Genomic DNA, 24,591 nt, shown 5'->3' on the forward strand with positions numbered 1-24,591 from the left:
TTCCTTATTATTTTTACCAAACAATTCTCACTTTTGTAGTTCTGGAAGCTAACCTTAAATTATAAATTATAGCTATCCTACGTATGCCCCAGGAAACATTTGCTGTTCAGCATATTTACAAGCCTATCTTACAAATAAATATTGCATCTTCTATGTAGTTCTGAACTTCTACAACTGTGGCTTGAGTAAAGAGATCTCTGTTCTGGTTTTGTACTAATGCTGCCACATCTAAATGCCTCAATGCAATTCTTTGTTACTGGTTACAAGCTTAAAACAATAACCAAAGAGTTAAAGAATTGCAGTTTCTTGTTTTTATAATTTTAAATGAGAACTGTCCACAAGCCCTGCCAAGAAAGTCTCTTACTCCATGGAGAAAGTCTCCATCAACTAAAACTCAACAAATGTTTCTTAAGAACTGATACTTAAAAAAATAATTATAATAAAAAAATCCACATATGAAAACAAAATATTGTACAAAACTAGTTCAAATAACGTCACGTACCTGAGGGAGAATTGTGAGCTGAAGCCAAAGATTTGGATTTTGAATCTGAAAGTCGAGAAATGCTATTGGCTCGAGTTCTAGCAGAAACTTTACTACTATCTCCTGCTGATGCTAGCCTTGCGCTACTTCTGATAATAGCTTCTGGGGTACGAGATGTGGCAGTGCTTCTAGTTATTGTTGCTTCAGAATCACTACGTGCTGATAAAGAGCCAAGTCGATTTCTGCGGGGTTGAGCAAGTAAGTCTATTCTGGAAATACTTCTCCTCCCTGATGGAGGTTTTGATGTAGAACTTGTAGTGGACACTTCGGAAGCCACTGAAGCCTTATCAGCATCAGCAAGCTCGCTATCAGAGGCTTCACCAAGCCGTGCTCTGCGCAAGAGGGAAGTCCTTGTAGGACGTGGTCTTGGAAGAGTGGTAGATTTACTAGACTGCCCAAATGCAACAGAAGAAGTTTTTGATTTAGCTGACTTTCCTTCCATCTTGGAATGTAAAAGTTCATCTGCTGAGGCAAAAGGAACTCTTCCATGTGATTTGCCAGAGTAGGTTTCCTGGTCAGATGATAAGATGTCAGAAATGGCAGAATGAGGTACGCTAGATGTTTGGTCATCGTCTGTCAAATCTACTGATGGTTGTCTCATTCTTCCACTGGACTGCACAGCTTTGCGAGCATCAGCTCTAGAGCCACCATCTGAAGATCGACTTTTAGTTTTCTTTTCCATCTTTTCTCTGGCACTTGTTGCAGAAGATTTTAAAACATCCTTTGAAGGAGAACCAGAGGAGCATCTATCTTTGTATAAGGTTGTAAAGGTCTTGCGCTTCTGCGTGGATTTCCTTTCAGAGTCACCAGTAACAAGACTGATCGTGCTGGCTGTATCTACGTCAGATTCTGGTGATATGGAATTATCTCTGTTGTAGCTTGGAGTTTCTGGACCTTCATCAGTTTTATTTTCTTCACGCAATTTAGCTTCAAGGAAAGCCATTACAGCTTCTGTGTCTTTTAAAATGAGTGTTGTATCTAGACTGGAATCAGTGTCCATTGAGTCACTTCTGTCACGTATCCTGTTTGCAGACGCTAAAGGGGCAGCACATCCACTTTGCTTATTAATGTGAGGAATAAGTTCTATAGGTATATTTGTGCTAGGCTTATCTATAGTAAAGCTACCTTGCCTCACTAATGGTTTTGAAGATTCCTTTTTTTCTCCTCCAGATGGTTTAGGAGTTTGTCCTTTCATAGTTTCCTCATTTTTTCTTCTTTTTCCCTCACTCTGCACCAACTTCATTTCTGCCTTATCTGTAATGTGTCCAAGAGTTTTGTCTTGATTACCTGAAGTTTTGGGTGACATAGTGATCTCCTCCCTACCTTTCTCAACTTGGTTTGCAGCAGGTTTTGTAGAGGATAATTTTGTGGGTGTCCAGTGTCCTTGCTCCTTTCTTTCTTGTTGTTGAATTTTTGCTAAAGCTTGTTTCACCACAGAAGTTTCTCTGCCAGTTTCAACTCTCTCTTTACTGGAAGAGCTGGGGAAAGAAAAAACTTTGTCTCCAGTAGCTTTGGGTGAAAGACCATTCATTGTTCTGCTTGACTTGGCTACATTTCTGCTATCAGCATCTGAGGGACGATCTGGAGTTTCCTTCTCCTGAAGTTCAGTGTCTTGCTTTTCACCTATTTCTGATCTCTGACGAGATGTGGGTTTTGCTTTTGAGCTTTCATTCACTTTCTCCTCTTTGGGAAGCTGTGGAAGTGTCCTCCTCTTTCGCTCACCTTGGCTGGTCATAGAAGCAGCTGAACCAGTGCTCCTAATGGAAATACCGGACTCACTGATGTCTGTGTCTAAAAATGAAAAAAAAAAAGTGAGAATTCATTCAATAGCAAGGTAAAAATATTAAGGTAAGACTAATGTACCAACATAAAACACAACTGAAAAAAGTAGTTAGTGCACCCCTCTGTTCTACAACAGGATCAATTAGACAAATATCTGTTTAAAAACATTTAACAAGTTCTTAAAAATCTCACTTGATTTTTACTGTACATTGTACAGTACATTGGCTGTACATTGATGGAGGTTTGACTATCCCTATAAGCTGTTTGGGTAGAAAACTTTTAAAATAATTTTCTTGTTCTTTAACATGAGCTGGACTTTCTCCGATTTAGCCCATTATTGGCATAATTTCCTCTTTACAGGAAAGAGTGGAAACACTCCTCTTATGAGAGAATGGAAATTCTGTTTGTGAATTACATTAACTACCTCCAAACTATAAAGTTGCATGTAACTAGCTATATTATCTCATTTCACTGTTGCAATACATTTTGTACAAAGAACTTGAGCTAAGCCATGTGCTAACATAATTTAGAACAGGTATCTGCTGATAAAAGAGATTAAATATATATTAAAATATTTCTGTATTACTAGAAGTAGGATGTTTAGAGTGTCATACAAAAGAACAGTTCACTCTACACAATCCAAAGTGCTGATACAGAACATGTCTCTATGAAAGCAATGTCTAAACGGTTACAACGCAATTACTGCAATGAATCATTTCTGGTTTATCACAGAGACATGAACAGGACAGCAAAGGCCATCTTCTGAAAGTGTACTTCAGAAAACTAGCATATTGCAGGAAAAGGGAAGGAGTCATTTGAGAAGGAGCGTAAGAGTGCAAACAGAGGACAACACTCTTTCCTCCTGTTCTACTACAAACAGGCAGAATTTCTTCCCAAACATGGATAAGGTTGGTTGTAATTGAACAATTGCCTGCTTGTGTAGCATCTTGGGCTACTTAGTACCTTGCTGACACTCTGTGGCTGTACATTGCAAAAGCAAACACTTCATGAACATTTGTGGCATTCTTACAGAGGGACTATGGTATTTTTTTCCTGCTTCATTGTAATTCAGTAAGTATGTTTCATAATATGGGCTAGGATCGCTCTCATATGAAAACTTTCCATTTTATAGATAAAAGAATTTGAGCTATGTAAGACATGCTCTCCTTGTAATCACTCTCTTTTAGCAAGCTGTGTACACTGGACCGTATATATGAATGTAAAATTTTTACATTCTCACAGTAAATTAAAATAGGTACAATACAAACCACTGGTGTATCAGCATACCATTACAATAGGGAGTGGAAAGCAGGTCTTCCTAAACACATTCAACACCAGATTTCAAAGCCACTGAATAGAGTAAGATCCCCTTCTTTCCTCACTACTTGCCCGTTCCACAGCTCAAAGTCTTGTCTAAACAAAGGTCTACAGCCTCTCCCCCTGAGACACTCTTTCAGCAGTATTGAAAAGCCCTACTCATGAAGCATTTACTATGGTTGAGAAAGCAAAAAGAATGTTTTTAACCCAAACAAGACACTGTAGATATAGAAATATATTGAAAAATGTATAAAAAGCATCAAAAGAATGCAATACTACTGCTAAAGTGCTTTCATTGAATTCTTAGTGGATACATATTTTTCTTTAGGCAGAAAAATATGGCCATCCCATGAACAGTTGCAAGGAGTAATTGATACTGAATACCCCCATTTTAGAAACAAAATTTTATTTTTCCATCACAACTGTGTCCTCCTTGCCTGTTCACCAAACATAGCAGTTACACTGTCAGGAACAAGCACATACAGAGATAATATGAACTGCTCTATGAATTGCTCTGACTTTCAGTGTTTGGATAGAAAATAATTGTTTTTGCAGTTTATTTACCAGTTGTTGCAACATAATGTGACATACATACTAACACATGTGTCAATTCACTTTACACCAGGAGAGATCTATAAACAACAGTTCTGTATACCCTGTTGGGAATCTTTCTATCAAGGCTTGCACCAGCACTGGCTGTTTGGATACAGTTGTAAATATTGTACAATTACACATATTTGCTACTTTCTGAGCCCTTCAATCTTTCTCTTTGCACAGTACCACACCTTTGATGAAGAATGCAAAATGACTCACATTTTTTTTTTGTATAATCCGTGTTAGGATACTCATTTGAGAAGCAGGTGGCATCTCTGAAATGTAAGGAAGGTTTTCTAATTCATAGTCTATTTTTCTCAGAAATTATAAAAAAAGTGGAGGTTCAGTGAAAATCAGTACGATTGCTACCCATGAAGATTGACTTCTCTCGGACAGACCTACCAGATCCAATCTTTTACATATATTTAAGCATGTAACTAATTTTTTGAATTTCAAAGAGTCTTTAGTAGGAAAAAGATATGGAGTTGACTCAAGAAGGTGGGTCCTCAGCAAAAAAACCAAAGAACTAAGGCAATATTTTTCTCTGCAATAGGCCTGACTGCTGGGCATAGTGCTGGGACTAGGTTTTCAGACTAAGCGGGCAGAGAATCACATGGTTCTGCCCTGAGAGCAGTAAAGATTTGGGTTTATCAGTTGAAAATGCAGTCTCCTGAGAGACTAACTTATAGGTCAAAGATGACGCTTGCTCTGAAATTGTAACAGACATAGATTCTTGAAAAATATAAAGACAGCGGCTATAACAAAAAAGTAGAGAACACACATTACACTTCTGAATGTAACTTTTTGTGGTGAAAGAAAACAAAGAAAAAACCCTAAAGAGGTGCTGAAAACTATAGGAGAAAACAAAATTAGTCTACTCACCAATTTCTAACAAAAGGTTATTGTACATGTTCTGTAGATAGTACTATATCTTCAGAAGCAGTGTACACACAAAAGCATTTCTACTTCTAAACCATACCTTTTTTCCCTGATCTTTTAAACTTCTTTTTGACGCTGAAAATTTTAAATTCAGCTGGAATAAGAGGAAATGCTGGAATTGTAGGAAAAAAAATATCTGTAGTAGATAACTAATAATTAGTTACTTCTTGATCACTAAACAGCACATAACTTTCAGAATAAGAAGCGTTCATTAACATGACATCCCTTTGTAGTTACTAGTCCATTTTATATTGAAGAGGTATGTTAACTCCACCACAATTTACAAGTATCAACATAAAAAATAAAATAGATACTAAGAGTAAGAAAGCTGTTTATGTAGGTACTCTTTTCTCCCTTTCATTGGTTTCTTCAGCAGAAATTATGACAAGAACAGCTTTTAGTACCGTTTTCTAGTGGAAGAGACACAGATGACTCCAATCTGATGTCATCTTGGTCATGACGTGTGTGATTAGCAGCCAAACTGGCCCACTGTGATACCCAACGTTTACTTCCAGGGGCAGAAGAACCTTCCTAAGGAAGAAAAAAAGAAGAAAAATTAAAACAGTTTGATAAAAAGCATGCCCTCTTTCCAGGTTTTTCCTGAATAGGTATGTCAGACACTATGTCCCTGGAAGAAGTTGAAGAAGGAGTTTACCTTGGCATGTTTTACAGTTACCAGCTCTAGAACGGCACACAAACAAAATCTATATAGCTGCACAATTGGCACTGAATAAAGAACATACCCTAGTGCAGCGAACTCTTAAACATCAGAATCTATATCAAAGGTATGAGTTTTAAAACAAGGTTATTTCAGTCCTCAGCTCAAAAAAGCAGGAATGGGGTGTGGGAGTGTGTGTGTTAACTTTAAAAATGTGTTTAAGCAAGTCAAGAAAGTGACATTTTACCAGCTTAGAAGACCTCCTTGTCCAGATTAACTATTATACTTACTTCATTACAGAAAGACTACCTTAAGGACTAAAAGAGTAAGATAACTTATGATGGAAAGGAAAGGAAAATCAGATTATTTGTTTAGCCCAAACAAAAAAAATGGAAGCAACAATTAGTTTTAATCCATCCTACCGGGTAACTGTGAAGTCAATGTAATCAGTATCGGATCCTTTTTTGCGGCCAACCTAGAAAGGAAATTAACTTACTTCCTTGACAGTAAGTCTTTTGAACCCTCAAAAAGTTTTAAAATGTAAAAAAAAATAAATATAAAATTAAGCCATCTTCTTATCTTGTGTTGTTATAGTATCTTCAGTAATTAAAAAGCAAACAAACAAACCAAAACAGAAAAGCACCCTTATTTCCAAATTTAATGCAATATTACTGTTTTATCCGATATATTGTAGTTTCTCTCAATCACATCTCCCCAAAAAGACAGCAGGCAACTGTTGATGTATATATATGTGCACCTGCACATGCACATGTGGGCTGTACGCTGTCAAAGGCTATATAGAAGTTTACATAGTCTAATTTATTGGACTCAAAAGACAAAGCACTGCAAATGACAGAACTTGTTGACTACAGTTCCAAAGGAGTTACATAACCACAGGCAAGTCAAACGAGAAATCACAATTCAAGACCAACGAAAGAGATGGAAAGGACATGGAGATACCAGTAAGTTGCTTCATAAGGAGATTTGTATTTCAAAAGTTACCTGAAACTCTGCTGCCTGTTCATATTTTGGCACTACTATTCAAAATGCTGATTTTTGCCTAAACCCTTGGCCACTCTGGGATTCTAGTCTTTGACCAGGAACTCAATAAATTTTCTAAGATTTATTTAGCAGCAATGGAATGGTGAACAATGTCATCTGGTGTAACTTCCTTCAAATTAAAAGTGACTTAGACATTTAAGAAGACTTGGATTTATGATCTTGCATTTCTCCTGATCAAATGAATCACCCTCATTAATGCACACAAGTGGAACATCACAAATCTCTTCTAGAATATTATGAATGTAGTAAATCAGAGACACACCAAATAATTTATTTGAATTATTATGTAAATTTCCACATTGTGAATTCATTTCTTAGAATCAAAATGTTATAAAATTCAAGTTTAATAACAGCAAACGGAGGCAACTCTTTCTGTTATTTATTGGCATTTTTGAACACAATGCAAGGAAAAGGGTCCTAGAAAGAATATTACAAAACCCCTACGCAAATATGTGCAGCATTTATGGATTGACAACTACTGCTGAAGCCGCATTTTTCTTTCATATCTCTAAACCTTCTCTATTTCCTGCCTGTACTAGTGACCTTCCATCTTCAACAAACCTATTAATTACAGCCAAACCCAAATATGATAGACATCCCCACTACCTTTGCTACAGAAAACACCAACCAGTTCCTTGTGTACTGCCTAGCCAATTCCAGAGACAGAGATATGACATGTATTAGAAATCTACTTCACAATAGAGAAATATATTAAGATTTTGCAGATTAACTGTAGTAAAGCAACATAATACTTTTCTCTGAAAATAACCACACTGCAAAAAAAAAAGAAAAAGTTTTCTACTTAGCAGTGGATGTAAATGTGTACTCTGACAAATCTATGTACTAAAGCACAAAAAACAGAGCTATGAAAAGCAGTTTCTTTTGATAGTAGTTTAAGCACATACGAAAGGTGAAAGGTTTATAAAACACACATTAAAAAAGGTCACATTCAGTTATCCTAATGTTCTTCCTATAATCCATATCCATTTACAGGAAAGTAAGCAATCCTCCAAATCTTCTCTTGAATACCAAAAGAATTTCCTAGTCTTTCAGAAAACCTGGGTTCATGTAAGATATACCAACATTTCAACTTCCGTGTTAAGACCGCTTTCCCTTTTGCTTATTGCATATACAAACTAAATTGGACTAACAGATCTTCATTAAATGGACCAATGGATTTCTGTGGATTTATTATTCCAGCCTGAAGATTTAGGGCTTCAGGCTCTACATCTGAAAAAACTTCACAGCGCACACACAGGACACCTGGAAGCAACTCCATACTTGGCATTTCAAAGCAAAAAATAGGGTTTTTTTAAAATAAATTTCAACAAGCTGAATTAAAAAAAAAAAAAAAGTCCTTTCAGACACATACTCCAGCCATCTCATGTTGTAAGAATTGTAACATGCCATCCTTTCATAAACTGAAGTGTCGTCTTGAAAGCAGTTCTTTTAGTGCCTCCTCATCTACCTGCCTCAGGACCATATTCCTTCAGGGTTGACGATCTTTTTTCAAATTTCCATGCTCACTTTCTTTATAGCCAACGTCTTCACATTTGTTCCTGGAACAACACTGACATCTATCTCAAATAGCTCTTTTTCCTTCTGTCGCATTTACTCCTCTTATACAGCAAACCCCAGCAACTGTATCCATCTTAACCACTACTTTGCTATACTAAATGAATTGTATCAATCTACTCTTGTAAAGTCAATCTCTATGCCCTTAATAATCTGAGTCGTCCTCTTTGTACCTTCTCTAATCTTGTATTCACCCTTCTTAATCAAGACTGCTAACAATTCTATGGCCACTATTTCAGAGGAAATTTCACCAACACTTTCCACCACGGCAACAACGCTGCCCTTTTCTACTTAACAATACATTGTTCCAAGGGTCATATTTGCCTTTTCATAGGCACATGATACTAGTGACAGAATTTTTCTATGTTTCAGTAGAGCACCTAAGTTCAAACAAAAAGTAAGCATCAAACTTCAGAACAAATGGCTTGCTCTACAGAAGGGCAGGAAATTAGTGTAATTAGAGAGGACAAACAAAAGGAAATAGAGCCTCTGAATACACACAGCAGTTCTCAGCTTCTAAAAAGCAATATAACAAATATTTACACAAATCAAAGTATTCAGAATGTCAGCAGTATTATTTCTTTTCTCTTCAGTGGGAAAGATATGAAATGAGCATTCAAAACAGGAAAGGAACATTGTAGTTAATGGCACTGGTGACCCTGCAGATGCGGAACCAGGTTTCTAAATGTGCAGCAACCTTATCAAAAATTTTAAAAAACTCCAACACAAACCAAACAAAAACCAGGTATGTCCCTAGAAGCACATCAAAGATAATGTTGTTAAAGCAGGTACATTTTTTAAGAACTGTGGTTAGCACAGACAACTGACCACTAAAAATTAAATGGAAGCTGGATGGATAAATCAGAGCCCAAATGTCTACAGTGTTTTTATTAATCAAGTTTACATAGTAAGAATAAATAACAACAACAACATTCTCTTTGTTATCTATCTTATTGAATTTTTGTTCTTAAATCACACTTACCTCGGTTGGCAAGTGGCAGCTTATAATATAGAAAATAAAAACATTTAAACATTTTAAATAGATGGATTTAGTATTTTATTGCCTATCTGTAATCACTGAAAAGGCAAGAACCAGTGCATGCAGGCTCAATCCAACTGTGTCAGACATGCACCCTGCATTACATTTAGTCTCATGACATAGACTACTCCAAAGTACCAAAGCTTGTCATATCAAAGGAAAAGCTGAGAATTTCCTTTTAAGAAAAGCAGTCTTTAAGGTTCTTTCCAAACATGTTATTCACGATACTTCACAAACCCTGTAAAGTTAAGATATTTAAGTTCAGAATAATCTTTCAATCCCAGAAACTGTTTTTATAGGATCTTCATAATTTCCCATGCCACCTTTTCCATTTTCTTGAATTGAAATATCTTAAATTTTTATTCTCTGCTTTTTCTATGTCAATCATATTCTACATTTCGCCTCATTCTGCTAAATAGTACATCTATAGGTACAACTGTGATGGGCAGCTGGAAGAAGGTCTACGCAGAATCTGTGGATGCAAGTCTCGAACACTGAGCTACCCTGAGATTACCTGACTATTTAGCCAAGATATGCAACAAGGTTTATTAGCTTATGATCTGCAGCCTGATAATGCAGTATGTCTCCCAAAAACCAAAAGCAGAAAAGTTTGTACATAATGAGAACATGATAACCACATACTTTACTAATCAAACACGCTTGCCTCTCTCTCTCCCTTTATAATGATAAAACAAACTGAGTGTAAGTTTTAGTAATAAGACTTGAAATATTACAATATTCTCTCAAGAGTTATTCTCATTATTGTTTTCCCACTATGATACTACAAAACACACCTTTATTTTTTGGATTTTTTGTGAATTAGCTTCTCTTTTACGTATGTATCAACCAACTTCTATTTTTAACTTTCTCTGCTAAGCTTTTTTCCATCTTCAGCTGTCCTCTTCTTACACTAATTCTTTGTATATACACATTGTTTCTGTCAGTTTTGATCCTTTACCAACTGAACAATTTTAATTTTTTCCCATCATCACTTGTAATTATCTTGTAAATTAAGACTATGCCAAATAACCCATTCCCTTCCTAATATAAGTAAACCTTTGTATTCAGCAAAGAATCCACAGTAATAAAAAGGCACAATTCTTGCAATTTCAACCTAAATCAAAGCAAGTTTTAGTATGCCACTGCCAGAAGGATTCTTACACCTGCCCTATGATTGCAGAAGTCTCAGTCTTCTAAAATTAAAACCTGTTATTTGCAAAATATGACACCTGGAAAGCTAGATTATGTTAATAAAATAAACCATATATTCTTCTGCTGCTTATAAAATTATAGAAATTATAGAAATACTTTTAATACCCTTGAAAACCAATACAGCACAAAAAAGCTGAATGCTCCAAAAGCCATAAAAAACAAGAGAGAGATTGTAGTTATAGATTCATGCAAAGAAGCAAGGTGAAAGCCAAAGTTTGTCAAATTCTTCCACATAATATGATCATGCTGTATGGCAATGATTTACTCCAAGCAGCAACCTTAGAGAAACTAGTCAAAGATACTAATCTAGATGCAGTAACATACTTAGTGTATCAAGACTGTACAGCAGCTAAAATACAACCATGATAAAGCAGACCTCCTCTAGGAGGAAGAGATTCCTAGATACTAAACCCAATGTATTCACATGGCAGGCACACAAAGTTATACTTTAAGCTCTTGATATATTCCAGAAAATTTGCTTATTTATGAAGTTTGCTAATTTACAGGATCATACTTCAGTAACAGTTTGCCATGGCAAGTAGAAGTAAGAGTGGTATGCTTCGTTACTGTTACCAGATTAATTCTGCTCCAGTGTGAGCCTGTTCTGTTCCCAACACATTTCAAGTTATAGTTTATCCATGACAACGACATCAGAATGTCACCCAAGATTTCAATATGAAATACAATTAACATCTAGCTTGCGTGCATATTCTGAGTCATATATAAAGAACAGGCATTTTCCTTTTCCTGATCTTTCACCAACTGATTAAATTATATTGCTTCCGAGGCAAGTGGCTCCTCATGAGTGGCATCTCACTTGAGAACTCAAACTGTGAATGTAAAAACCTGAAGCTCTCTGGTTTTGCAAAAAAAACTGAAATGTATTATCCACCATTTTCTTCCTAGCTGACTTTGTATCATGCATTAAATGCATACACCTTATTTCTGAATTTTAATATAGTTACTTGCTTTAGGCTATAAAACATAATCATCTTTTCCTCGGTTCTGCTGCATAACTTACAAGAAGTGTATGCTGTACAAATGTATGTTGCAATATGATGTTGTAAGGGAGCTCCTGCTACATTTCCAATACACTGGTGTTAGTGCACATAGAAAGGCAGCAAAGTTGAAAACCTTCACAATGTGATGTACCTGTCTCTGACAGAGAAGTTGTGATAATGCAATAAAGGCCTAAGAAAAGTAAAATACTTATAGATCTGAGCTAATGTTTTCCAGGCATGGCTTTGTTTGTTGTTTAACACTTACTGGTCAGTTATTAGTGCTCTCTCTTATTGGAAGAAAAAAGAAGACCTTCGAAAATTAAATTCTACCTCTGTGTCAAGAAATCCAGTTGTACTCAGTGGTCTTTTTTCTTCCAGCACTACTGTAGCAGAATTTATAGCCCAATCTTTTACTAAATCTTTCTGGTTCTCGTTGATAACAGGCCTATTATAATCCTGGCTGTCATCCACTCCAAATACCTGAAAACGAAACAAACCATTACATACATTAACCCAATACCATCCTCATACAATGTTCAATGTTAATGGATGGATGGTGGCATGCTGGATAGTGAGTTTGAATAGGTTTTGCTGTATTATGCTTATATGTCATCTTGGTGAAATCTACAAATTAAATAGAAAAAATATCTACAGTAATTAAAAAAAGAGCAGAACTCTATTTCAACATTGTGAAAAGTCAAGGAACTGCTAGTTGGAATGGTCAGATGTGTAAAAATGACACTTTGGTGAAAGAAACAAAAGGTAAAGGCAAAATCTTTACAAAACCCATTTGACATTCCATTTCCCAATTAAGGAAAAAACCAATCACTGGAACCACCAAATTTTTACATTTTTGCTATTATCTAATGAAAACAAGAAATACAAATGCTTATATGTGTTATTAATATGTTTATTGAATTGTTTCTCTAATGCAAACAAAATTTCAGTTTTTAATTTGTTAGGGACTTAGCAGATGTTAGAAGTCCACCAGGTCTCACAAGCCATGTAGACTCATCTCATTCAAGATGTGACTTGCCATAGTTGCTCTACTACACTGTTTCCTACTGAAGTTTGTATTAATCCTTTCTGCTTGTGATAGAATAATTTTTCCATGACATTTAAAAACCATTGCTCAGAGAAAAGTACTAGAAAAATGTTATTACCAAGGCAATTTAGTAATAAGGACTTAAGCAGGAAAGCCAGTATATTGTCCATCACATTTCTTATGAGTCATAGATACTAAGGAACATGAATTGCTTTCAGAATCAATGCATACTTCAAAGATATTTTAGAGAATATTTTGTATGTTGGAAAAAATTCATAAAATCTATCAATTTCTGCCTAGGCATTAAATTCACTACTTTACTACTAAGAACTTGGGCATTAAAAAAAATTACAGAATAAAAATTGAAACCCACACACAGATTAAAACTTGCTGCTAAATCAAAAATTGTTTTGTCATAGAGACAGACAAAGATAATGAAAGAAGGAAATTACTTTCATGGAGGTTATTCTCCTGTAAAAAATACTGCTAGTGCAAAGGACAAAAAGATATACAGAATTATTTTTTCCCCCTAACTGTTCTGTAATTCAGTTTTGCACAGCAAAGCCAGAGGTTTATTAAAAATCTGAACAAGTTTAGTGTATTTTAAATGGATTCACCACTAGATGGCCACAAACAATAATGGATTTTAGTGTCTGAGAAGTAGATGAAGGAAAAAAATTTAAAATTAGGCACCCTGTTATTTAACCTCTGCTTATGCTCTTCTAAATGTCCAGTAAGATGTTGCTATAGCATTTATACATTTATAACTGAGGAAGCTTTTTCAAATGCTTTCTGCAATTCTAAAATTCAGGCAATGCTCCCAAATTTTCAATCTATACATGAATCATGTCTAGATATACTTTTGATTTGTACAGTTGTGGCAATTTTTGAAGATACAAACCGGTTATTGTCCACTGCCTCCTTTCTTTGAATATACCACTATTCTGCAGTCAGTTTTTTCCTGTTTAACGTAGTTCATTGACTAGAGAGTTTTACATGTTCCTTTAAATGAAAGGAAATTCTGATTTTATCATATAAGCACTTGAATAAAAATATAAATTCAACACTTCCATCTAATCAGGACTGCAGGAGTAAATTGCTGCCTGTAAATTGCTTCATATTATTACCTGGTGGCACATTCATTTACCATGTCAAATTCCTTGACTTGTATCACAAACAACAGCACACATGGCTTCTTTCATTTTTACCTTTTCTAGTACTGAAATGCTATTTAAGCAAATTTTGCTATTTTTGTTCTATTACTGAAATTACTGCAAGACCAAATTAGAATATTGCCTATTTTTACTGTGAAAGGTAATATGGGTAGCAGTAAGACCCAAGTAACAGATTTACCTCCTAATACTACTCCTAATGCTCCTCTGTATATATAGTGGGGATATTACAGGCCAGAAGAGATAAGCAAGACATCTGGTGACACTACTATTACAAAGGGAAAGCATCTCCTTCAATAAATGTAAATTTTTGCACTACACATTCATTCCACACCTGGGAGGACCGGTACGTGCATGCACCTGCCCTAAGTTCCATGGCCACACAACTGTAAAGCTCTTCTTCTTAGCAAGAAAGAAAAGATTCACACAAGTGTGACCTAGCCCAAAAGACTAAGTTTCAAAACTGTGAGATATATGAAACCCCTTTGAAAACAATGCCATTAATGCATAATTAAGACTTTAAATATAAAAACCTATGCAAAAACCAAAACAACTCATGTTTAGTGTTTGACAATATCTCTTACACACCTGTCACATGTCTGCAGAAAATGAATACCATCAGAATTTCAGGATCACTATTCCACTTAGTACACTGTTCACTAAATAATGAGAATAGAGCCTCACCAGAAACAGCCATGGTATAACCTTAAGGTTTATGCTGGATATCATCTCTCTACCATTTAGGAAAATGCAATTTGTACTTTATAGTTTGTTCTGATAAGGTATGTGTGCAAACAATGGGCTGTTGTGATTGAAGCCTGAATGGATAGAGACCTCTCTATCTTCCTACAAATACTGAAAAATATTCTTCAAGGCTTCCAAGTCTTCAGTTGACTCTGTTCTTTAAGTATCTTCATGATTTCAAAGTCATTTAGGGAAATCTAGGAGATAACTTTACCAAACCAAAAAAATCCTGAGGAAATGCTGATGACACCCATCGCTGCATCTTTTATATATATTTATATAAAAAGACTGAAGTTTCTTTCTGTAAAGCTTGTATTTTTTCAGAAGCAGCAGCTACAGCTTTAAACAGAAGCAACTACCACATGTATTTTGATTAACTGTATTTTAGGGAAGAAAAAGACAAAGTCAAATTCCACAATACAGGTTGGGACACAGCAAGCTGTTTGAAACATGAGAAGAATGCCTTTTTTGTTATATTTTTGATAAATGAGGTACAAGGGTTCTATGTGTTCATTTAAGACTTCAAGAACCTTCCTAACCACCTCAAATCACACACATCCAGCACACAGCTATCAGTGAAAAAAATAGTTTCATAAAACTTCTACACTATTTTGTATCACTGTAAACAATAAGGACTTTCACAAAATCATGCATTTTTAGAGAGAGTCTGAGCTTTGAGGAGTAATACATATATTTTTTAACTTAGGTAGCAGTATGTACTGTGAAGAAAACAATTCCTAGATTTTTAATTTTTTTTAAAACAGATATTAATGCTATTTCTTTAAATAGAAGTCATTTAAAAACCAAACTACCAGAGAAAGGTATTTCCAAGCTAACAGTTTCCTACAAGCAATCATTCTGGAAAGCTACTTTTCTGCCCTACTCTGTCTATTTTTATGAAATTGTATTTTAGCAGAAAGACTAGATTATTTCATCCTGAATGCTTCAAGTTTGCTACAAAAAACAAAAAAACAAAAAAGCAAAACCCACACCAACCAAAAAAAAAAACCCAAAACCAAAAAAAAACCAAACCTACAAAAAAAAACCCAACCAAACACAAACCAACAAACCAACCAACCCCCCCCCCAAAAACAAAAAACCAACCAAACAGAAAAAAAACCCCAAAAACCAGGATAATAATTTTCCCAGAATCCCTGAAATCTGACTGTCAGGGAAAAATCTAGGCACTGTACCAATCTGCACCATTACAAGGGATTCCTGCAAGGTCTCTGCCACATGGCTGTAGTGGCGGAACTGTCAGAAACATTGTATAAGCTGTGGTGGTGGCGTTTAAAAGTAACTACTTTATTGTTATGAAGCATGAAACAATTTCCATTGCAAATCAGGACATTTTGAACAGCAAGGGAACAACAACATTGCTGTAGAAAGAACAAGCCTCATTTATGAAATGTAGTTAACATAATTTTGTTTTAACCTGCAATCCAGTTGACCTCTTAAATAAATGGACTAACAGGTCAGACTGCATTCAGTTTTGATCCTCCCTGGTACATGAGAGACATTGTCTAACTGGAGGGATCTCAGCAGGGCCCACCAAGATGGCCAAGGCTGCAGCACTTGCCCTGTGTGGAGAGGCTGGGGAAGCTGTACTTGATCAATTTGGAGAAGGGAGACTTTGGGGGTGCCTAACAGCAGCCCCCAGTACCTATGGGGAGCATATCAAGATGATAGCCAGACTCATCACAGTGGAGCATGGCAGGAGGACAAGGGATAACTCATGTAAGTTGAAAAAAGAAAGGTTCAGACAGGATATAAAGAAAAGCTTTTTCACTCCGAGGACAGCCAAGCAAGTCTCTGTCCTTGTAGAGCGTGAAGACCCAAATGCATAAAGTCCTGGGCAACCTGTCTGACCTCAAAGCTGGTCCAGCTTTGAGCACAGGGTTGGACTAGAGACGTTCTAAGGTCCTTTCCAGGTTATGTGATCCTACAATCCTTAGTAACAGTGATCCTAGATAATAACTTAGCATCTCAGGTTAGCGTTCTAGCTCAAAGAGTCAGTCTTGAGAAAGCCCAAAGGGAAATCCCTTAATTTCTCTATTGCTGAACTGCTAACACTATGGCTGACATATAATAAAGTCTCCTAAATCAGCAGGGGACAACAGAGTTCCTGACACATACATTTCAATTTCAGAGCAATGAACAGTAAGCTCTCCAAAGACTCCCCTGTGATACTCCATTTACATTCTGTGGTTTGACCAGTAAAAGAAAGGGACAAAACACCAGGCTAAAAATACAAGAAGTCCCAAAGCATCATGATGTTACTTGCTGGAATGCAAACTCAGCCTGATATGTACAAATGTGAAGTATGAAATAACTGATAGCAAAACAATTGCACCTCAACGTAGATAATAATAAATATAATCACTTTATCTCAGCAACAGTTTTCCCAATATTGTAATTGAAAATATAACTTCACATAAACCAGTAATTTTTAAAATTTTTATCCAATAACAAACAAGAATCAACAAAATCTATGTAACACAAGATGCAATCATTGCAAGAAGCCTTAGCGTATTTTTGGGGACATGAGCTACAGGACCAAGTCTGAGCATGTGCCTTGCCCTCTTCTGCAGTGGCTAATTTTGTAGAAAGCAGAGTAATCTGTTTTGGCAGCCTATATGCATTTCCCTGTGAAAACAGCTCATGACTAATAGCACACCTACCTGTCACCATAGCTGAAACATGGCTTTAACACAAGCTAGCTTTCATGATCAGGAATTGGTCGTCTTCACTCTCCTCCTTCTCCTCCTCCCCTGCTCCCCAACAGGTGAATTTTTGTACCACAGATGAACTATATTAGAGGTCAGTATGGTAACTTTGGGATTAGCTATCAAAAAATAATGATTCTTTATAACCACAGAAGCTGGGTTTTTTTTATTGATATGTATAAGACACTCTAGAAATAAAAAAAAAAACTGATCAGAAAGATTAATGGCAACATGAACCATTTTTCCTGAATCAAAAGGATTAGCTACTTACTACACAAAGAATTAGAAAGCATTTCTAAGAGGACTAACACAAACTAAGTGCATAAATCTTATTCAAAATACAAATCTGAAGAATTCTATCTAGTTTTAAACTTTTGAGTTTCTGAGGTTTCCCCAGTAGCCTTACCACTGTAGTCTTAATATAAAGGATATGCAGTAATTACTAATATTAGTAAGATTAACAGAAAAGCAACAAATAAAGATTCTAGTTGCAATTCAGAGAGCTGTAACTAGGCACCTATCCATTAATGATAGTTACTTGTATTTGAATAATTCTCCTTCAATTCTTTCAGACCCTACTAACAGTTACAGCCACAATCTCGAGACATATTTGAAAAAGATGATGATTTAAATGCTCTTAGTTTCAGTGAAGGCAATCTGTACACAAGAAGCAGAACAAAAGCCGAAAAGTGTGCAAAAGGGAATTCAAAGATGAAGATTTAATAAAAAGCAAACTAAATCAAAGCAGAGCACAGGTAAGGGACAAGGAGACATAACTGGACAGTGCATTAAAGATAGGACCACGTAAATAAAACAAGGAGCAAGTGATTAAATTGGAAATAAGATATTTGCCACTGTAAAGTGATGGGAATGTAAATCATAATAGCAATTATGTTTCATAACTTTTTAGAGGAAAGGAAGATGATGAGTGTATTTGATTGTCAGGGAAGTCAAATAAAAGTATATTTCAGAAGCTGAGCTGTGAACTGATACAGTCAGTCTTGGAAACACAAGCTGGATTTGGACACAGTTTGGATGTACTAAGCAAGAAGAAGAAAGTGTAAATAAGCCACACTGAGAGGATGCTTGACTGACAGGAAGATTCCAGAGAGCAGGGAAATGGAAGAGGCTTCAGATCCATATCGCAGATCATCTTGGCAATGCTGTGCTTAGTGTTCAGACTGAGCTCCTCATAATTCTTCCAAAGAAGGCAGTCCAGACATTCTTAATATACAGTTAATGGGTTATTAGAAGTCAGTTACTGATCAGATGATAGAAAAGACAAAAGGCAAACAACTTCTTCCCACCTTTGAGAAAGCGCGATGAGCCAGAGCACAGTGCCGAAGCTCTCTTTGTGTTCAGCTACTGCAAGAGCTGTGTTTAACAAACTTGCTTCTGAGAAATCTGAGTTTAATAGATTTTGCTTGTTCTTGGCAGTTATCCTAGCCATCCCAGGCGAACAGACTGTGTTCTGTGCAGGGCATATCTCATGAATAGCCATGGATTTTCACAGAAGCTGTTTATATCATTTTAACTATATATTGAAGATACAGAATCAGATGTAAGATGCTCTGGTCTAAAAAAAGCTACATAAGCAAATGAAAACGATCAACATGCCAAGTCTAATAACTTCATCTTACCAGGCACCAGTTACATATTTACACGCATACATATTTTGTACCTGTTTGCTACAGTGGAGAATTCTCTTTAGAATTCCAAATTCAAAAGGAAAAAATAAGTTCAAAGACTGTATGACTGCTTCCCTTGGAAGAAAAGAAGAAGCAACCAAACATCCTCTGAACTCTTGATTAAATTTATATGCTCAGAAGACCTAGTAGGCTTCAACTGTTCTACTCCCTTTTCAGCATTGTAGTCATACAATATGGTCATTCTGCTACCAAAACACTCCATGGGGCTAAAAGGCATCTTTCTATAAGAAATTGCTGAAGCAATGGTAAAACAATTAAACCTAGAGGGTGTGAAAAGACAGAAGATCTGAAAGTCATTTTCTGAAAATAGAGATACCTGTCTTTTTTCCTGAAACAGTCACTGAAACATGTTGAGATAGTTTTTTCCCCCCTCCTAACTCACTCCCTACGTATTGATTCTTTTCAGGAAGTTTGTCATTTCCAATCTTACAAAAATTTGCTAAGATGAGTTCCATAACATGTACGCTAACCCCATAACAAGAGGAGTTAGAATAACATGCATATTAAGCATTGTAATGAAAAACATTTCCCCTCCTTGCTCTACTTTCACTGTAAATATAAGGTTTTGGACCAAAATAGTTTTAGTAAAAGAGTTCAGGATATACATTTTCTAATAAACCTTGCACTTCTTAAGAAGATATTTTGATTTGGTATATGGCTCCATGCTTTAAAATCTGTGCACTGCACACTATTTGCGAATTATGGAAAACATCTGAATTAGTCTATACATCTCACAGAATTAGACATACATAAGAATGTAACAATGTAATAACATACCTACTGATGATTTTGTCACTCTTACTTTCAAAATATTTAGCATAACATTAATGTTAAACTTGACAGTACCCAGTTCTTCATTTAGCATTTATTTTATGCTTAAAACAATGTTTCATGCTACCTGCAGGATTATTGATAAAACTTTAAGGTTTGCAACAGAGAAGACAAGATCTGGTAAACAAGTTTATAAACACTTCAAGTAACAACAGCAAATCATTCGGAAGTACACAGTTCTTGAAGAACAGATTAGCCACTAATATAATATGGTATGAATAGACATACCCTGGGAGAAGAAGAGTAAGGAGATTCCATTTCCATTATAAATGCCTTTTGGAATAGATTCCCATTCATACACACACTCAAAAAAAACCCCAACCAAACCCAAACCTGAAATCAAACTGAAATATAACTATCACCATAAGCAGAAAGATGTAGAAAATGAAAATGAAAAACCTGCTGTCTACATGAACACCAACATGGCTTTCCTTCCAAAATTATCAGTTATTCCAAATCTTTCAAGAGGAAAACACTCTCGAGATTATGTCAACAGAATAATATTTATGTATACCCTTTGCATAGCATATAATGTGCATTAAAACCAAGGTCATTACTATTATGATCTATCTACATCAACAAAGACTTTAAAACAATAATTAAATGGTCACAATAATTCTTTTTGAAGATGACTGAGAGCTAGATTGAGGTTTGATTTTGGTACTTCTTTTTCAAGTTTTACTTGGTTAGGAATCAGTATGTTGAATTTGAGATCCAAAATTACTTTGCTGATGCAAAAAAAAAAAGTTATCAGGAAATTTAAATGAATATAACATAATTGAAGAAAATTATTTTGGAACCAAAGAAATACCTAAGCCCAATGCCTCCATATGCGTATGAGCTGCCGTTACATTCTAGATTCCCTGGTTAGCTAGGCTGATGAGAACTGAAATATACGTATAGCCTCTATTCTGTTCCTTTCCTTCCCACACATGCATGGAACAGTTTAACTCTGCTAGAGTAATTTCTACAAAGTATTTCCATTCAGAAATATCCTGAAATGAAATTGGCTGAAAAACAATGAAAAAACCTACATAAAACAAACAAAAAAAGGACCCCCCCCCCAAGAAAATCCCTGAACTTGCAAAAAACTCATTGAGTTGCTTTTTATTTATTGCAATAGCCTCCAAAAACATTCAGAATTATTTGCACACCAATTTATTAAAATTTATTACAGGTAGTATTTGGTTTTATTAAAAAAAAAAACCCAACCAAAAACAAACCCAAAAACTCATTAGCGTGATAATTTGACCTTTTTATATCAACAAACAGGAAGACAAACTGCAAAAACATCATTTTGAATTCTTCAACCCACTGACAGACCTACCTTTTCTGTGGCCTAGGAAGATTTTGTTCTACTCTATGACTGCTGAGAAGAACTTCCTTTCAATAGAACAAATTTTATTTATTTTAAAAAATCTAAACCAGAAAATGTACAACTTTGTGTAAATTAAAGAGAAATTTCTAAGTGTTAACAGAAGAAAACACTGAACCTGTCTAAAGGGCAGGATGTGGGGGAAAAAAAAAATTGTATGACTGTGCCCCATTTACCTGTGTATTTTATGTGTTAAAAGTAACACTGAAAACATATTCTAAATCAAATCAAGATCCTGAATTTGTTATATTTTGTACTTAGCCATTAGCTGCAACAACTGGAGTATTATTCTACTAGAATGAGTTGTGGCTTTCTGAAGTTATTTGAGTAAAGAATATTGGATGGCTGGTATGTTCAAGGTAGTCTTTGTAGTATGTAAGAGCAGCTTTTCTTCTTTACACATTGATAAAATTGCTCTCAGTGGTAATTTTAAAAAGAGCTCAACAAGTATAGAGAGCCAGCAGCTATTATCCAATCATAACTTTCTTTCACATTATTCACATATTTGTTCTCAAAATCTGTTAGCCTACGAACCAATTCATACTTCTTTATGAATTTAAGTGACATTTGTACACCTGAACAGAAAACCATTAACTAATGAAAGGACTTTTAGGAGGCAAGGTTTATTGATATTTTTCAAGTGTTCTCTGTTTAAGTAAGAACATTAAGACACAAAAAACATGAGTTCGTGAGGAGCAGCATCGATCTTGCTTAGAGTTTATATTTTGTAAATCAAAGGTGACAGACCATAAGGAAAGGACCATATGGAAAGAAAATGCAAGTAAATTAGTGACAGAAGAGGGAAAGGTACAACACATTTCCAAACCAGTAATACTGATAGTATTCACTCAGTCTCTATATATCAAAAAACCAACAGGATTTGAAAGAAATAGTCATAATGTCAAGTTACTAAAAAATAAAATGAGCATTTCAGAGAAAATGTCTATAATACAGGATGGAGTTTGTGTGCATGGGTTGGCATTACTTGTAAAATGCACAGCTGGACCTATGCAGATAACCCAGGTAAGCACAGGAATATTGCGGAGATACCATTCTCTCCAGTTAATTGCCTAAGGAGAGAAGGGAGCTAGCCTGGGTAACAGCTGAAGATTGCAACTGTTTCCAAATTATAACCACTTTCTCTACAATGGGAACTCTTGACAAATATTTCCATTCAGAAGGATCATGAAATGAAATTTGCTCAAGCAAAAACAAAAAAACACATTCTCTTTTCAAAAGCCAGGCTTTGCAATGGTCAAGAAAAATATAATATGATGTTTGTTATTCTACTCCTTTTCTGCTTTAGAGGCAATACTTTTTTTCTTAAGAGACTGAAAGAGTAGCAGAGGAAGAAATGGATTCTTAGCAATCTAAATGAAATCAGAATGTTGAATAAGCAGGAGAGCATCCTTTCTGGATTTTTAAAATCTTTTCACGTAAGTATCTATTTTCCTTGAGTCTAGAATCTTTAATAAAATGCTAGATTAAGCAATAAAGGTACTTTTGAAAGGAATAATATAGCTCAACATTAAACTCTTTCCCTCCCTTTTTAAAATTCTGTAGGTAGCCGGTTTTTTCCATTTTTTTGAGAATTTCAATTTTGATTTCCTGCATGTCTTTCTCAGATTCTTACCCCAAAGAAGCAGTATTAATCACGCCTTGATTTTTGACAAGTTAATGCCACTCTTGCATTTGTGGTTTGTTCTGATGTTCCCTTCTAGAGAAAAGAGTAGACTCTGCCTACAGGAGAGTCTAATGCTGAGGCTTCCCAAGTGAATGAGTCACACTGAAAGTAATCTTTGGACATTTTGGTCATTCTCACTCTTGCCTCCAGTAAAAGGGAAAAAAATACTCAAACCCAGAAGTATTTTATTCCATAGAAAATTCTTCAGGTAAACCAGTCATGGATCTTAGCACCACTCTAGTGTAAATTGTTACTGACAAGTCTGCATTATTTGTGCAAATGCTTTAGAAAGTTATCCTTGGTAACTGTAGTGCATTTTCACTCCAACCCGAAAAAGTTCAATACTTGAATTTCAGTTAATCTTGTGACTCAGTAAATTGTGTTAAATGAGACTCAATTGAGCAGGCATCATAACTGCTCAGAAAAAGGACTGACTTGCCAACAAAAAAAAAGATGTTATACTGGAATTATTGATACAGTGTATACCAATAATTCTCTTAAATCCTCAGAAAAGTGTACAACAGTCAACAGGCTAACATAAGTCCTTGTCTTAATTCCTCATTTATCTACCTTTAGCAAAGTAACAAAATCCACAGCATTAGAAATTTAAAACAGGACGGAAGCAAAACTGAACTGAGCCAGAGGAAGAAATCTTGGCTTCCACTTGGTTTTGATTTTCTTCACTGGCTGTTTTTCTGCACTTCATAAAAATGTTGCACTTCTTTCATACTACCAAATCAAATATGAATTGTGCAGCAGGACTCTTTGAACTGGGTGTAAAAATATACTGTTCATTAACACTTCAGTACAGATACTAAGTGAAAAGATACAAAAGACCTCAAATAAAAAACATCTCTGCTTTACTTCCTAGTAAATATTTAACTTCTAGTGGTGACACTTTCTAGGCTAGCAGTAAGGGGTATTTATGATATTATACACTAAGAATATTAACCAATACTTTATTACCATTCCTAATGTTTACATTCACCTCCTGTTCCTGAATCTCTCCTGTAACAGCAGAAACTTGTTTCAAAAAAAACTCAGACTGTGGATGTCCTGACCAGACATTAAAGACTTCAAGTAATTTGAAATCTTAATAAACATTAGACAGTATTGACATTCTTATAAAGTATATAAATTGTTTATTTCCAAATGTTATTATTTTTCTGGTTTCCAAATAAACCCTGTTGCACAACTAGACTTAACAAAACCAGGATTTGCACATTTTCTGATGCAATTTAATTGAAAATTTATAATTTAAGAATTAAATGTAAATATTTGTAGTCACTAAGTCAAAGCAATTATGTTCTTTAATATTCACTTGCTTCATCTGGAATACTTAATAATAGTTCTAAGAAGCTCTTTGAATACTGACTTGACTCAAAGAAGTCAGAAGTCTCCTTTACAGAATCCGTAAGAGGTGAAACCACAGTCTTCATTATTTTATTGAGGACATTCTCTTTATTTAATCCCACCCCCCCTTAAATGCTCCACAAACACCTTTTACAAAATAAAACCATCTGTAGTAAAATTTCCCATTGCCCCATTATGTCAGCATTTTTCTATGAAATTAATCCAGTGAAAC

General features: G+C 35.3%; 1 protein-coding gene across 8 annotated transcripts in view; it reads right to left on the reverse strand.

Annotated features, from left to right (window-relative positions):
* Positions 1–24,591, reverse strand: part of CEP170 (centrosomal protein 170) — a 102,173-nt gene that overhangs the window by 25,340 nt on the left and 52,242 nt on the right. For 6 of the 8 annotated variants that reach the window (XM_030499418.1, XM_030499417.1, XM_030499415.1 and 3 more), the window contains 3 exons: positions 12,051–12,200; positions 5,578–5,704; positions 503–2,332 (listed from right to left, as the gene is read on the reverse strand). In XM_030499418.1, coding sequence (XP_030355278.1) covers positions 503–2,332; positions 5,578–5,704; positions 12,051–12,200 — 2,107 coding nt within the window. The remainder of the gene's footprint in view (positions 1–502; positions 2,333–5,577; positions 5,705–12,050; positions 12,201–24,591) is intronic. The other 2 variants (XM_030499420.1, XM_030499419.1) reach the window with 1 other exon arrangement.

This window comes from Strigops habroptila, chromosome 10 (genome assembly GCF_004027225.2).
Source record: "Strigops habroptila isolate Jane chromosome 10, bStrHab1.2.pri, whole genome shotgun sequence".
Taxonomy (NCBI): domain Eukaryota; kingdom Metazoa; phylum Chordata; class Aves; order Psittaciformes; family Psittacidae; genus Strigops; species Strigops habroptila.